Source organism: Mustela erminea, chromosome 15, assembly GCF_009829155.1.
Source record: "Mustela erminea isolate mMusErm1 chromosome 15, mMusErm1.Pri, whole genome shotgun sequence".
NCBI classification, from domain to species: Eukaryota; Metazoa; Chordata; class Mammalia; order Carnivora; family Mustelidae; genus Mustela; species Mustela erminea.
In genome coordinates this window covers 8,783,724-8,797,803 of record NC_045628.1, presented here as the reverse complement: position 1 = coordinate 8,797,803, position 14,080 = coordinate 8,783,724, and the positions used below count along the sequence as shown (strand labels likewise).

The following is a 14,080-nucleotide window of genomic DNA, read 5'->3' as shown; positions in this document are numbered from 1 at the left end:
CTGTGAACATTTGTGTGGATGTATGTCTTCATTCCTCTTAGATATGTACTTAGGAGTGAAATTGCTTGCTCCTATGGTAACTGTAAATGTTCCAGGAACTGTTTTCCAAAGTGACTGAACTGTTTTGCATTTCCATCAGAAGGGCAGGAGGGGTCCAGTTTCTCCATATCCTCAATCCTTTTTATGATCTATCTTTTCGATTAGAGCCATCCTGCTGGGTGTGATAGAATGTCTTGTGGTTTTGATTGGCATTTCCTCGATGTCTAGTGATGTTGAGCATTTTTTCATGGGTTTCTTGGCCATTTCTACACTGTCTTTGAAGAAGTCACTATTCAGATATTTTGCCCATTTTTCACTGAGTTCTTTTTGTTACTATGAAGCATTATTGTAAAATAATGTTTTAATAAGACAGTGGCCAGTGATTGTGGCTGTAGGTGTATAATGTTGTAAAATATTTATTGGATGAAGGCACATGAAACACTTGATCCATTTTTCAGTGCTTTTGGAGTCTCTCGTGGATTGTTGATGTTTCTTTCTCCTCCTTCTTTTCTTAGGAGCCCATCTTGCAGCTCTCCGGTTTCTGTAGAATGCTGTAAACGATTGTCACAGTTGGTCTTCAAGTCGTAGAAAGAGCTGCAACTTCTCCTTTGTAACAGAACTTTTCTGGTTGCATTCAATGCCTAACATTGCAGAAGCAGAAAGGGCAAATGATTCTGGAAATGGTGAGCACAAATCCGAGAGAAAGTCTCCTGAAGAGGATCTACAAGGTGCTGTTCAGTCTTTCTGCACTCGTGCCTCGGGGACACCCTTGGGTCACAAAGGAGATGGTCATTACCCGTGGAGCTGTCCAGTGACCCACACTCGGGAGAAAATTTATGCCATCTGTTCAGACTATGCGTTTCTCAACCAGGCAACCTCAATCTATAAAACTCCAAATTCAACCCGCTCTTCTTGCCTCCCTGATAGTACCTCTTTACCTGCTGGAAATAATCCGTCAAGATACATTGGCATCCCAACGAGTACATCGGAAATCATCTACAATGAAGAAAATAGCTTGGAACATTTATCCAGTAGCCTGGGCAAGCTACCTCTTGCATGGGAAATCGATAAAACTGAATTTGATGGGGTGACCACAAATTTGAAACACAAATCAGGTAAGGAAGGAGGCTTGAATTTCACATGTGAAAATAATCAGAAAACAACATAGCTTGTTTAAGCTTGCCATTTAACACGGTTTCCTTTTATAATGCCGAACAAGGAACATTGCCATCTGTTGTCTGTCGTCTGTCGTTGTAGTTAAAAAATAACTTTGGGCAGAAGACATTTAGTTCATTTAATGGGTTACCACTGCAAACTTCACACATAACCTGTGCATTTTGAGAGCTTTGAAAAATCTAAGAATCCTGTAAAATACAGGTATTACAAATAAGTATGTGGTAGCTTATAAATGGTTCACGAGGTGGCTAAAATAACATATTATTTTGTGGTTTTGCAGAGACTTGAACTCATCTTTCCCAATTAAACATTTCATTTTCTTTTCTACCATATAACATTGTGGCTTTTTCTTGTGAAAATTTTTCGAGCACCCAGCAAGGTCTCTAGGTACTTCTGAGTAGGTTGTGTACTGCACAATTTAAGAGAGGGCTATTCACCTAGCTTGTAATACACAGCCTTTGCATTTGCAGTGTGGTGGCCCCGTGGCAGAAACTGCTGCTTTTCACTTCTTTCTTCTGAACTCATAGTAATACGGGATTTTTATGTGGTAGGTACTCTTATCGTCATTTTATATAAGGTAAAGAAATTGGGGCTCAGAGGGGATGATAAGTTGCTTGTGGAAAGTTGATAGCTAGTATGAGGCAGAGTTCGTGTTTGTATTGTACTCCTAGGTGTCTCTGACCATTTGGTAAAACCTCCATACTTCTTGTTCATTTGCCAGATCAGTGTGTTTCACAGAATATTGGGTAAATTTGTAATTCTCAGTGTGTTGGGGGGGTTCACTTTGTGTCTATTTTTTATGGGTGATTGGTCTATAATTTTTTCATAATATCTTTTTTAGGTTTAGCATTAGGGCTATACAGGTCTCCTGAGACCAGTTGGGAAGTGATCTCTCCTGTTTTCTGAGGGGTTTTCAGAGGGGTATTAAGAAATCTCTAATAATGTGGTTATGGAGTTGTCTTGATTCCCATTAATTCTGTCCAGTTTTAGTCTGTCCATTTTATCCAAGTTGTTGGTTTTGTTGGCATAAAGTTATTTCTAATAGTCCCCTTTATCCCTCTAATATCTACAGGGTCTTTAGTAATAACTCCTCTTTTGTTCCTGATACTGGTCATGTATGTTCTCTCTTTTTTTTCTGGCTACAGCTTTATCAGTTTTGTCCATCTTTTCAAATAACCAGCTTTTAGCTTTGTTAGTTTTCTGGGTTGTTTGCTCACTATTCTACTAATTTCTGCTTATTATTTTCTTCCTTCTGCTTACTTTGGGTTTACTACAACTTTCGGATTCAAGACTTTTCTCCTATGAGCCTTCAGTGCTTTAAGCTGCTCTGTGAGGACTGTTTCAGCCACTATCCACACATGCTGGCCCGCCTTATTTTTATTATCACTTGATGTAAAGTATTTTATAATTTTCCTTGTGATTTCTTCTTTGATACATGCATTACTGTTTAGAACTGTGCTGCTTAATTTCCAAATATTTGGGTGCTTTTGCTAATGTTGATTTCAAATTCCATTCCATTATGGACAGAGGACATACGACCTCAGTTTTTGAGAGTGGGCTGAGACTCGTTTTTTTGACCCAGACTACAGTCCGCGTTGGTGAATGTACCATGTGCATCTGAAAAGACTATCTGCCTCTTCTGTAGTTGCTGGGTGTAGCGTTCTATAAATATTTACTGGATTAGTGTTTGAGAATGTTTTTCACATCTTCTTAGTTTTCACTTCAGTTAATTTTTATCTTGCTCTATCAATTGCTGAAAATGGAGTGTTAAAAATCAATTATAATTGTCATCTTTTCTGCATTTACTTCTGTTGATTTTTGCTTCTATGCAATTTGAAACTCTGCTATTAGTGCACACACAATTATGATTTTTATTTCCTCTTGTTGCATTGACTTTTTGTTGTTATAAAATGTGCCTCATTATTCCTAGTAATAATTGTTTTTCTGAAAGTGACTTTGATATTCATCTAACTACTCCAGCTTTCTTTTGACTGGTGTTTGCATGGTATATCCTTTTCCAGCCATATATTTTCAACTTGTATCTTTTTGTATTTAAAGTCCATCTCTCCTACTCAATCATAAAAAAAGGATGAGATTTTGGCATTTGGTACAACACGGATGGACCTAGAGGGTGTAAGTCAGACAGGGAAAGACAAATATCATATGATTTCACTTGTACATGGAATCTAAAACCCGAAACTAATGAATAAGCCAACAAACAGAAAGTGGAATCAGATCTATAAATATAGAGAACATAATGGTGGTTTCCAGAGGGGAGGAGGTGGGGGGATGGGCAAAATGGGTGAAGAGGAGTGAAAGATACAGGCTTCCAGTTATGGAATGAACACCTCGTGGGAGTAAAAGGTACATACAGCACAGGGAACAGAGCCAGTGATTCTGTAATAGGGTTGTGTAGTGACAGATGGTAGCTACTTTTGAGATGAGCATAATACCTAAAATTGTTGACTCAGTATGTTGTGCTCCTGAAACTAAGGTACCATTGTGTGTCAACCCCACTCAGAAAAGAAAATACATGATCCATCTTCCTCTTGATAAAAATCTTATAACTGAAAAAAAGAAGTGCCTCTCTTAAAGATAGCTTTTAAATATAGTCAATGAATTACTTGTTTCAGGTATTGTTTCTTTTAGTTCTGGAATTTACATTTTTTAAAGTAGTTTGTGTTTCATATCTTGGATTTACCATCTTTTTTTTTTTAAAGATTTTATTTATTAATTTGACAGAGAGAGATCACCATAGGCAGAGAGGAAGACAGAGGGGAAGGGGGGAAGCAGGCTCCCTGCAAAGCAGAGAGCCTGATGCGGGGCTTGATCCTAGGACCCTGGGATCATGACCTGAGTCGAAGGCAGAGGCTTAACCCACTGAGCCACCCAGGCACCCCGGATTTGCCATTTTTTCATTCATTTCATTAATTACTGGAAGTCATTAATTACTGGAAGATTGTGTCTATCTCATAAAGCGTAGTTATCATACCCACTTTAAAACCCTTGTCTACCAGTTTTAAGATCTGGGTCATCTCAGAGTTGGTCTTATCTTTTTTTTTCTTTTTCTTTTTCTTGAGAAGGTGTCACATTTTTCAGTTTCCCTACATGTTTAATAATTTTGAACTGCATCCAAGGAACTGGAAATGTTGTGGCGATTTTTGATTCTGATATATTCCTCCTAAGAGTGTTTTATTTTACGTTTGTTCATTTGTTTGTTTTTAATTTTAGCAGCATTGAATTTGGTTTGACTAAAATTGCCAATTTGGTCTCTGGAGGACATTTCAAATCTCTGTTTGATTTTTTAAGCCTTAGCTGTGCTGTTTGGGGTCTTCTCTGTGCATGCATGGTTCCAGGATCAGCCTAAGATTTGGGCCAAAAGTATACATAAAATTTGAGTCTCCCCTTTTCTGGCTGTTTTATTTCTGGGGTCCTCACCCACCTCACTTTCCAGTGACAATGATTGCCCAAAACTCTGTCCCATGGTTCCTCAAGTCAAAAAGATGACAGATATTCTACTTATATTTGCTATCCTCAGACCTTTCTCTAAAAGCCAGTGACTAGAGGTAGGTGTGTATGTATGGATGTTTCTTTGGTTTTAGGGCTAGATGGTGTGTTAGGGGGAGGATGAGGACTGGAAGAAGGAATATGACAATGACAAGGGAAGGTGGGCAAAGGCTCCTGGAGTTGATGAGATGGGGAGACAGAGTATTTAGCTGTCGGTCTGTTACGTTCCTCTCTCAATCTTAGCTTCTACTTTGCCAGAGCATCCCTCTCTCAAACTGCGTTGAATTTTGCCTGTGAGACCAGCTCTTCTTGTGGCCACGTGGGGATTTCATGAAGGGTGCGCATTTGGAATACACACTTATTTAGCCCAGGGGGCTCCTAGGAGTAGAGTAGAAGGGGACAGAGGGTATGCTCGGGTAAGCTTTAGAGGAAAGTATGCAGCTCCAGACCACTCTGGGCGCTGCTGGAGTCACAGATCACCAGGCTCCATTAGCCTCTAAGATTTTAAGTGGGTGGGAAAACTACGTAGGGCATTAGGGATTATTGGGCAGCAAAGACATGGGAAGTAGATTTTCCATCTTCTTACACCCTAAAATATATTTTATTAGTGAAAGAAACTTTTCAGAATGAGACTTAACTCATGTTTGCCAGTGGTTGTTCAGCTCTGTAAAAATTTGTGTTCTCTGTGAAGACTTAAAGGGAATAGCTAGAAGAAATGGGGAGAAGTTTGTTTCTGGATATTATAGTGTTTGTCATTATGACATCTTATAAAAATCAGAGAAATCCCCTGTGTCACAAGAGTTTCCGAGGTTTGGGTTTTATTGTAGAGCAATTTGAGTGAATGAAACAAGCCCCTTTCCGTGTCTGTTTTCTAGGCGTATATCTATATAGTCTATGTTTTATAATTATCATGACTCATAAAAATAAAATATTAACTTTTATTTGATTTTTATAACAGATTTGATTATTTCATTGAAAATCTAGTATGTGTGAAAAGTAGTAAGTATAGAGAGCATAGCTGTCTGAAATGTTAATGGGATTTAAGTGATGCGAAGCTTGAATTTTATTTATTAACATGTATGTTAAAGTTTTTATTTAGATTCATCAGTTAACATACAGTGTTACATGAGTTTCAGGTGTACAATATAGTGATTGATCACTTCCATACATCACCCAGTGCTCACCACAAGATCGTTCTGTAATTCCCATCACCTAGCTCACCCATCCCTTCTGGTGACTGTCAGTTTGTTCTCTATAGTTAAGGTTTTAATTAAATAATTTTGGCCTGAATAATCCACTGGCATTATTCGGAAATAAAAAGTATAAACATTGGGATGCCTGGGTGGCTCAGTGGGTTAAAGCCTCTGCCTTCAGCTCAGGTCATGATCCCAGGGTCCTGGGATCAAGCTCCGCATCAGGCTCTCTGCTCAGCAGGGAACCTGTTTCCCTTCCTCTCTGTCTGCCTGCCTCTCTGCCTACTTGTGATTTCTATCTGTCAAATAAATAAATAAAATCTTTTACAAAAAAAGTGTAAACATTAAGCAGAGCAAAGTCTAATTTTATTTTTGTCTTCTTTTTATCTAGCTCCCAATTCCCCTCCCCTTAGGTAACTACTATTATTTGCCTTATGTGTCTTCTGGAGAGACTGGTGTGTGTGTATGCATGTGTGCATGTGTGTGTGCATTCGCTGTTCAGTGCACACACACACAGAGAAAGGGGACTTTGTTTTCCATTCTAGTTCCTGGTACTAAAGTTGCATTTTAATAATGTACATGTAAGCATCATTCTTAATTCATTTTGTGTTATCTACAAGGCCTGGAGTTATTTTTAAATATCACATCATTGCATTATTGGATCTAGTGCTTTTAATCTTTCAACAGAGTTACATTAATGTGTTTTTATAGTTTTGTAGAAAGGATTCATTTTTGGAAAGTGGCCTAGTTAAATGTTTTACTGTTGGTGATTTGATTTTCTAAACCAAAGATTTTGTGATTGAGTCTTTTACTAGCTAAGCAACTAGATCAGAAATTGGAGTATAAGTATCTGATAGGAACTAACACTTGTGGTTGCTTAAACTTGTTTTTATTTTCTCTCTTTAAGCTAGGGGAATATTCTTGAACTTACATGTATTTCTTCAATATGTTTGCAAGTATTTTGAGAACTAGTGGCATTGCTTTTTAGTTTTGTTACATAATTAATTGTATTGCCATGGTAGTTTATTTCATCTTGAGCATTTTGCTTATTTTGTATTCTTGTATTCTAGGCAATGTAAAGAAACAAGTTTCCAAGAAAAAAACTTCAGATAAAAAAGGAAGACATCAAAGGGAGTGGCCTCAGTATTCTCCTCTTGAAGATATTAAGCAGCGGAAAGTACTAGATCTCAGAAGATGGTAATCTCTAAAAATTGACTTTTTTCCTTAACCACACAGTACCATTGCCATACTTAATAAAATTAACAATATTTCCATAGTACCTGATTCCCAGGCTAAATTTAGATTTCCCAGATTTTTCTGAAGTATCTTAACACTTGGTTGTTCACAGTGGGACCCAACCATGAGCCACACCTTGTGTTTGCTTGTCATGTGGCCTTTATGGCTCTCTTAATCTAGAATAGTTTCTACCTCACTTCTCTTACCAGTTTTTGGTTTGTTTATTTTGTTTTGTTTTAAGTCTAGAAGATTGGCTTCTTTTTTTTTTTTTTTTTAAGATTTTATTTTTTTATTTGACACAGAGAAAGACAGCGAGAGGGAACACAAGCAGGGAGAGTGGGAGAGGGAGAAGCAGGCTTCCCGCCGAGCGGGGAGCCTGATGCGGGACTCCATCCTGGGACCCTGGGATCACAGTCTGAGCCAGAGGCAGACGCTTAACAAACTGAGCCACCCAGGTGCCCAGGAAATTAACTTCTTAAAGAGACTTGGCCAGATAACTTGTAGAATGTCCTATCTTCTGGATTTGTCTAGTTTTTTTCCCTTGATAGTTGTCTAAATTACATCTATAACCTCAGTATTTCCTGAAAGCTGGAAACTAGACATAAAGACTTGGTTTAGATTCTGGTTGAACATTCAAAGCAAGAATACTGCCCACGTGGGATCCTGTGGCCTCCATATTGCATCGCATCAGGAGGTACATAGTATCTGGTCATCCAGTATGAGATTCTAAGAGTGATGACTGGATTTCAGTGGTGACAGCCTAGCCCACACTGCCGAGTTGTTTTGTTCCCCTTCTACAACTGTCATGTAATCAGTGGGGTGACAGTGGTATCATGCTAATGTCCTGTCCGCATTAACTTTCCACCTTTTGGCTTTAGCCAAACCTGTTGACAATTATTCCCTGAATCCTTGTTGCAAAATGGTGATATTTCAAATTTCCATCATTTTTTTCTCCTTTTATTAGCTGATATTCTTCTAATAAGAAGAGCCTTCACTCACCAACTGGGGTTATTTGGTTACTTTAGAATATAGTTCCTATTCTAAAGAAAAAAATATTTAATTAATGATAGCTTTTAAATATTACCAGTCTGTGATTTGAAGTCTGAAAAATTATTTGTATGAGATTTAAAAAATGTTAGATTTTATCACTTATTTAATGAGCTTTGGACCCTTTACTGTGGGTCCAGAATACTGAGAGGCACAAAACATGGTCCTTGTTTTCTCAAGGTTAAAATCTAGGTGAGAAATGGGAACTATGCAGAAAAATATCAAATATATCAGGAAATCTGTCAGACGGTGAGTCTGAATCAGCTACCAGTATGAGAGGAGGTAGTGAGGAACTTGAACTTAAGACGTGCTTCACTGAGGGGCCAGGTCGTCAGGGAGGAAATCTGAGGGGATGGAGGGTCCAAAGGTCTTTGAATGGATGGTAGGAAAGTGTCTTGCTTTTTTTTTTTTTTTTTTTTTTAACTTATTTGACAGACATAGATCACAAGTAGGCAGAGGCAGGCAGAGAGAGAGGGGGGAAGCAGGCTCCCTGCTGAGCAGAGAGCCCGATGTGAGGCTTGATCCCAGGACCCTGAGATCATGACCTGAGCTGAAGGCAGAGGCTTTAACCCACTGAGCCACCCAGGTGCCCCAGTGTATTGCTTTTTGATAATGAAGATCAGACAAGCTTGTCTGGAGTGAAGCTCAGAGAGCTATAAGAAACTTACCCAACACCCTATGGTGAATAAGTAGATCTTGTATTGAAACTGAAGAGAGCCAGACTCCAACATTCATCTTCTTTCTTTGTAACACCTGTCATGATCTATGTCTTAGACATTAGGCTAAGGATTTAGCTTTTTTTTATTCTGATGTAGAGAGAAGCCATTGCTGATTTCTTAACAAAAGGGCATTTTACAATAAACTGGTAGTAATAAGTCTGTAGAGTGTGTTGGAGAAAGACACTATAATCAAAACCAGTAATTTTAGCTTCTTTGTCCATTTTTGCTCCTAATCCCTTAGATTTAAGATATGTTTTAAGAACAAATTTGGATAATTGTATTTTAATAGTGTAACATGTGAAGCCATAAAGGCTTGGATGAGGAGGACAGATGGGAGAAATAACTTGAGGGCAAAAATTGCCAGGATGACAAGCTCATATCCCACTGAGAGTATTACAAGATTAGGGTTGAAGTGGAAACACCCATAGGAAATAGTATCTCCCCCCATTTCATATATTGAAATCCTAACCCCCAAGGTGATGGTATTAGGAGGTGGGACCTTTGGGAAGTAATTAGGTCATGAGGGTGTAGCTCCTGTGAATGGGATTAGTACCTTATAAGAAGACGGGAAGAGGGAGCTTGCTTTCTCCTCTCTTGTCTCTGCTTCATGATGGGAAGATACAATGAGAGGATAGGCATATGCTAAACAGGAGGCAGTTTTCCATCAGACACTGGATTTGCTAGCTTCTCAGTGTTGGACTTCTCAGCCTCCAGAACTGTGAGAAATAAATATTGTTGAAACTACCAGGTCTGTTGTAATTTATTATGGCAACCTGAGCTACACCATATGATCCAGTAATCCCAAATCTGGGTATACATCCAAAAGAATTGAAAGCAGGATCTTGAAGACATATTTGCATACTATCTTCACTGCAGCATTATTCACAATGGTGGAGAGGGGGAAGCAGCTCCAGTGTTCATCAATGAAGGAATAAAGAAAACATGCTATATAGAATGGAATATTATTCAGGCTTAAAATAGAAGGAATTCTGACACATGCTACAACATAGATGAACTTTGAGGACATTATGCTAGATGATATAAGCTGGACACAAAAAGACTAGTAATGTGTGATTCACTTATAAGAGGTACTTAAGAGTCATCAAAATCATAAAGACAGCATGTAGAATGGTGGTTGCCAGTAACAAAAAGATGAATACTGTAGATTTCATTTATATGAAGTGTAAAGTAGTCACTCATAAAAATGGAAAGAAGAATGGTGGTTGTCAGGGCTGACAGGAGGGGAAAAAGAGTATTGTCCAGTGGGTGTAGAGTTTCAGTCTTGCAAGGTGAGAAAGTTCTAGAGATCTCTTTCACAACAATATGAATATAGCTAACTTTACTCAACTGTACCCTTAAAAATGGTTAAGATGGTGAATTTTATGTTGTGTTTCTACCAAAATTATTTTAAATAGTCAACAAAAATGGGGGACAGATTTGACCATGGGGATCGAAGATAGGAGACAACTCTTCAGTGATAATCAGCTCTATTCAAGGACAAGTAAAAATCAGAGAGGAAGCAACTTGATATATGTATATCAAAGTTGCAAATAAGCAAAACCAGGGATAACTGCAGAAGGCATATACATCTTTGGAAGCATTAGTCTAGGAAGTAAAGCTAAAATTCAGAATAAGTCCTTTATATCAAAAAAGTGGTAACTTACAAACTTTCTTGAAATGAAGTCAAAGAAGAGATTGTATGACAACAGAAGGAGATAATTGATGTGCCCTTGGAAAGAAGTAGAGGACCAAAAAAAAAAAAAAAGTCATTGTAGACGTGAAAACCACATTAGGAGCAAGAGAAAAAAACCCAACCCAGTGAAAAACATAATCAAGTCAATGGTGAGCCAGTGTGAGGAAATCGCACAAAACTCACATAGAAAAGAACAAAGACGTAAAAATGATTAAAGAACAGATACGTATTGGGGCTCCTGGCTGGCTCAGTCAGTGGAGCATGTGACTTTTGATCTTGGGGTTGTAAGTTTGAGCACCACATTGGTGTAGAGATTACTTAAAAAGAAAATCTTAAAAAACAAAAACAGAAACAAGAGCAAATAAATATGGCTAACAGAGGTTCCAAATAGCACTAACTGGTATTCTCGAGGAAGAGATCAGAACAAATAGAAAAAAAAAATAATTTGAAGACACAAGTGGAAGGGATGTTCCCCAAATAAGGAAAGGCTGGAGTCTGCGGATTTGAAGGGGTAAATTAGGAAGGAAAATCGATGGATTAGCACCAAGGCATGTTCTAGGGGAGTTACTGAAGGTCAAGCATAAGGAGTCCTGGGCTCCAGGTGCAAAGCCAATTGTACAAAGGGAAATTATCCCTTTGGTCTCGGTCTTCACCATGGCAGCGCTGGCGACCAGGCTACAGTGGAGTCATGTTTCTTGGGAGAGAAAAAGTCACCAAATGTCACGTTCACATTGTCACTCAAGTGTGGAAGCAACAGACTCCCATCACGTGAGAATTCAGTGACTACAGTGACTCATGAGCACGAACCTATTCAACGAGGAATATAAACCACTCAAGGTATTGGAGGGGAAGAAAAGGAATGGAAAGCAGTAGGAAAAAAGTCACGGTAACTGCTAAGTCCATTTGTAGGAAATTGAGTTGCAGAAGAGAATGTTGGTGGGAGCTGTGAAGACCTGAGCATGTCCAGAAGTTAGCTTCGGAGTTTGAAACGAGAGTTTCTGGTATGAGAGTTCTGGAATGCTAACACTTTCTCAAGCCAGGATCATTTCTATGCAAAAAGATATAAACGTTCATCATGTGTTCATTCGTTTTTTCTTTTGTGGTTATAAACCAGTTTGCAGTCTTTCCTGGAGGGTGATTAGGGTGAGAGTTTCCTAGGGCTACCACAACAAAGTGCCATAAACTGGTGGCTTAGAACAGCAGAAACTCTCATAGCTCTGGAGGTTGGAAGTCTGAAGTCAAGCTATTGGCAAGGCCACATTCCCTCTGAAATCTGTGGGGTAGAATTTTCTGCTTCATCCTACCTCCCAGTGCTTTGATGGCAGCCCTTGGCATTCCTAGGCTTGCTAAGGCGACACTTCTGCTTCCATCTGTGTTTCCTCCCACCGTGTGTCTGGGTCTTTGTCCGGCAACATTTTCGTCTCTGTGTGTCCTTCTTCTCTTTTTATAAGGACACTGGTCATCTTGGATGAGGGGCCCATCCCTACTCCAGTGTGACATCATCTTAACAACTTGATTCCATCTGCAAAGATCTTGTTTGCAAATAAGGTTGTATTTATAGGTACCTGTGGTTAGGACTTCAGCATATCTTTTTAGGGAGGTGAAGTTCATTCCATAACTATTAGTGTCTTATGTGGCTACATGCTTACCATATAATCGAGTGACCATAAACATCTTTTGTGTCTTAGTCTTAAAGGTCCTGGTTCAGTCTATAGATACAAGTTGAGTTGTTGATTGTATATGTGCCATTATGCATATTGTATGTACCTATGCAAACCTACATACATAGATCTGTAATTTTTATTTTTGTAATCAATTTTAAGGTAAGACTAAACTGTGTTTAGTGGTAAGTCTTATTTTTCCTTTTTGTTTTGGCCACTGTTAGCCCCTTTATTAGAAAGCAGTTGGAAAAAAAAAATAGTAAAAAAAAAAAAAGAAAGCCGTTGGGAGGTGCTCCTGTCAGGCTCAGTCCATAGAACGTGTGACTCTTCATCTCGGGGTTTTGGGTGTGAGTCCCACATTGGGTGTAGAGATTCCTTAAAAAAAGAAAAAAAAAATCTGGAGCACTTGGGTGACTCAGTCAGTTGGGCATCTGCCTTCGGCTCAGGTCATGATCCCAGGGTCCTGGGTTCAAGTCCCACATTAGGCTCCTTGCTTAGCAGGGAGCCTGCTTCTCCCTCTCACTTTGCCCCTCCCCCTGCTTATGCTTGTGCTCTCTCTCTCTCTCTCTCTCTGTCAAATAAATAAAAATTTTTAAAAAATCTAAAAAAAAAAGAAAGCAGTTGGGAAAAGGCAATTTGAAAGCCAATACTATTTCTTTTTTTCTGATTGAATGGTCTGCTTCTTTTCTCCTCTGTTTCACATTAGCTGCAGTCACTTCTCTTGATACGTGACAATTTGGAACATTGTCTAGATTACTCAGTGCAACAAAATTGTGCCATGTGACAATTTGGAACATTGTCTAGATTACTCAGTGCAACAAAATTGTGCCATGGAAGGTTTTTGTGTTACACTTTAATACTCACCCTGACGATGGAACCATTGCTTCTCACCTAGAGGTTTTAGTTGGACATAGTGTGTGATAAATGGATATTTTTTAGTTTGAGTTGAAGAATCTGAAAAATTGATACATGGGACAGTACTTTGTTTTGTTTCCCCAGTATTTTTTTTTTCTTTAAAATTTTATTTATTTGTTGGGGAGTGAGAACACAAGCAGGGGGAGCAGCAGGCAGAGGGAGAGGGAGAGGCAGGCTCCCCACTGCTCAGGGAGCTTGCCCCTGGGCTCAATCCCAGGATCCTGGGATCATGACCTGAGCCAAAGGCAGCTGCTTAACTGACTGAGCCACCCAGGCTCCCCTTGTTTTCCCAGTATTTTTGAAGTTGCAAATAATCATGGATGTAGCTCAATTAGGAGCTTACACTGAAATTTTAGTAGTTGTTGTCTACATGTACATATCATTATTTTTTTTCCATCAGTTTAGGTAACATCCACTTTAACTAGTGGTTAAAGTTAGCTAACTTTATTAAACTGGATGGTTTATTGTTGTTTCGCATTGATGATACATTTAATAAGTTTGAAAATATTTTAACTGAGTAAAGATTGTACATTGGCTTAGATGAGTGAAGTTCTCATCATGCTAATACATTTAACTGCCATGAGTATTGTGTTTCTGTATGCAAATTTTGTATTCATTCAAGTGAAGAAAACAGTCTTTTCTTCTCTCAGGTACTGCATAAGCCGCCCACAATATAAGACTTCTTGTGGTATCTCCTCATTAATTTCGTGTTGGAATTTTTTATATAGCACAATGGGAGCTGGAAAGTAAGTATATTAATTTATTGATATCCCTAAATTCCAAATTCAAAAGTTATTTGCTATTGCTTTTTCTGTAATTAAAGATTTTTAAGAATAAATTTTTCATACATCAAGAAAAAAATTGCTACATTTTGTTATAAGCCTTTAGCTAAAA

The 14,080-nt window shown here is 38.5% G+C and overlaps 1 protein-coding gene across 4 annotated transcripts in view; it reads left to right on the top strand.

Annotated features, from left to right (window-relative positions):
• The window catches only part of BIVM (basic, immunoglobulin-like variable motif containing), a 40,102-nt gene that overhangs the window by 4,698 nt on the left and 21,324 nt on the right, over positions 1–14,080 (top strand). For all 4 annotated transcript variants that reach the window (XM_032315348.1, XM_032315345.1, XM_032315346.1 and 1 more), the window contains exons 2-4: positions 555–1,154; positions 6,986–7,112; positions 13,837–13,932. In XM_032315348.1, coding sequence (XP_032171239.1) covers positions 677–1,154; positions 6,986–7,112; positions 13,837–13,932 — 701 coding nt within the window. In that variant the 5' untranslated portion in view covers positions 555–676. The remainder of the gene's footprint in view (positions 1–554; positions 1,155–6,985; positions 7,113–13,836; positions 13,933–14,080) is intronic.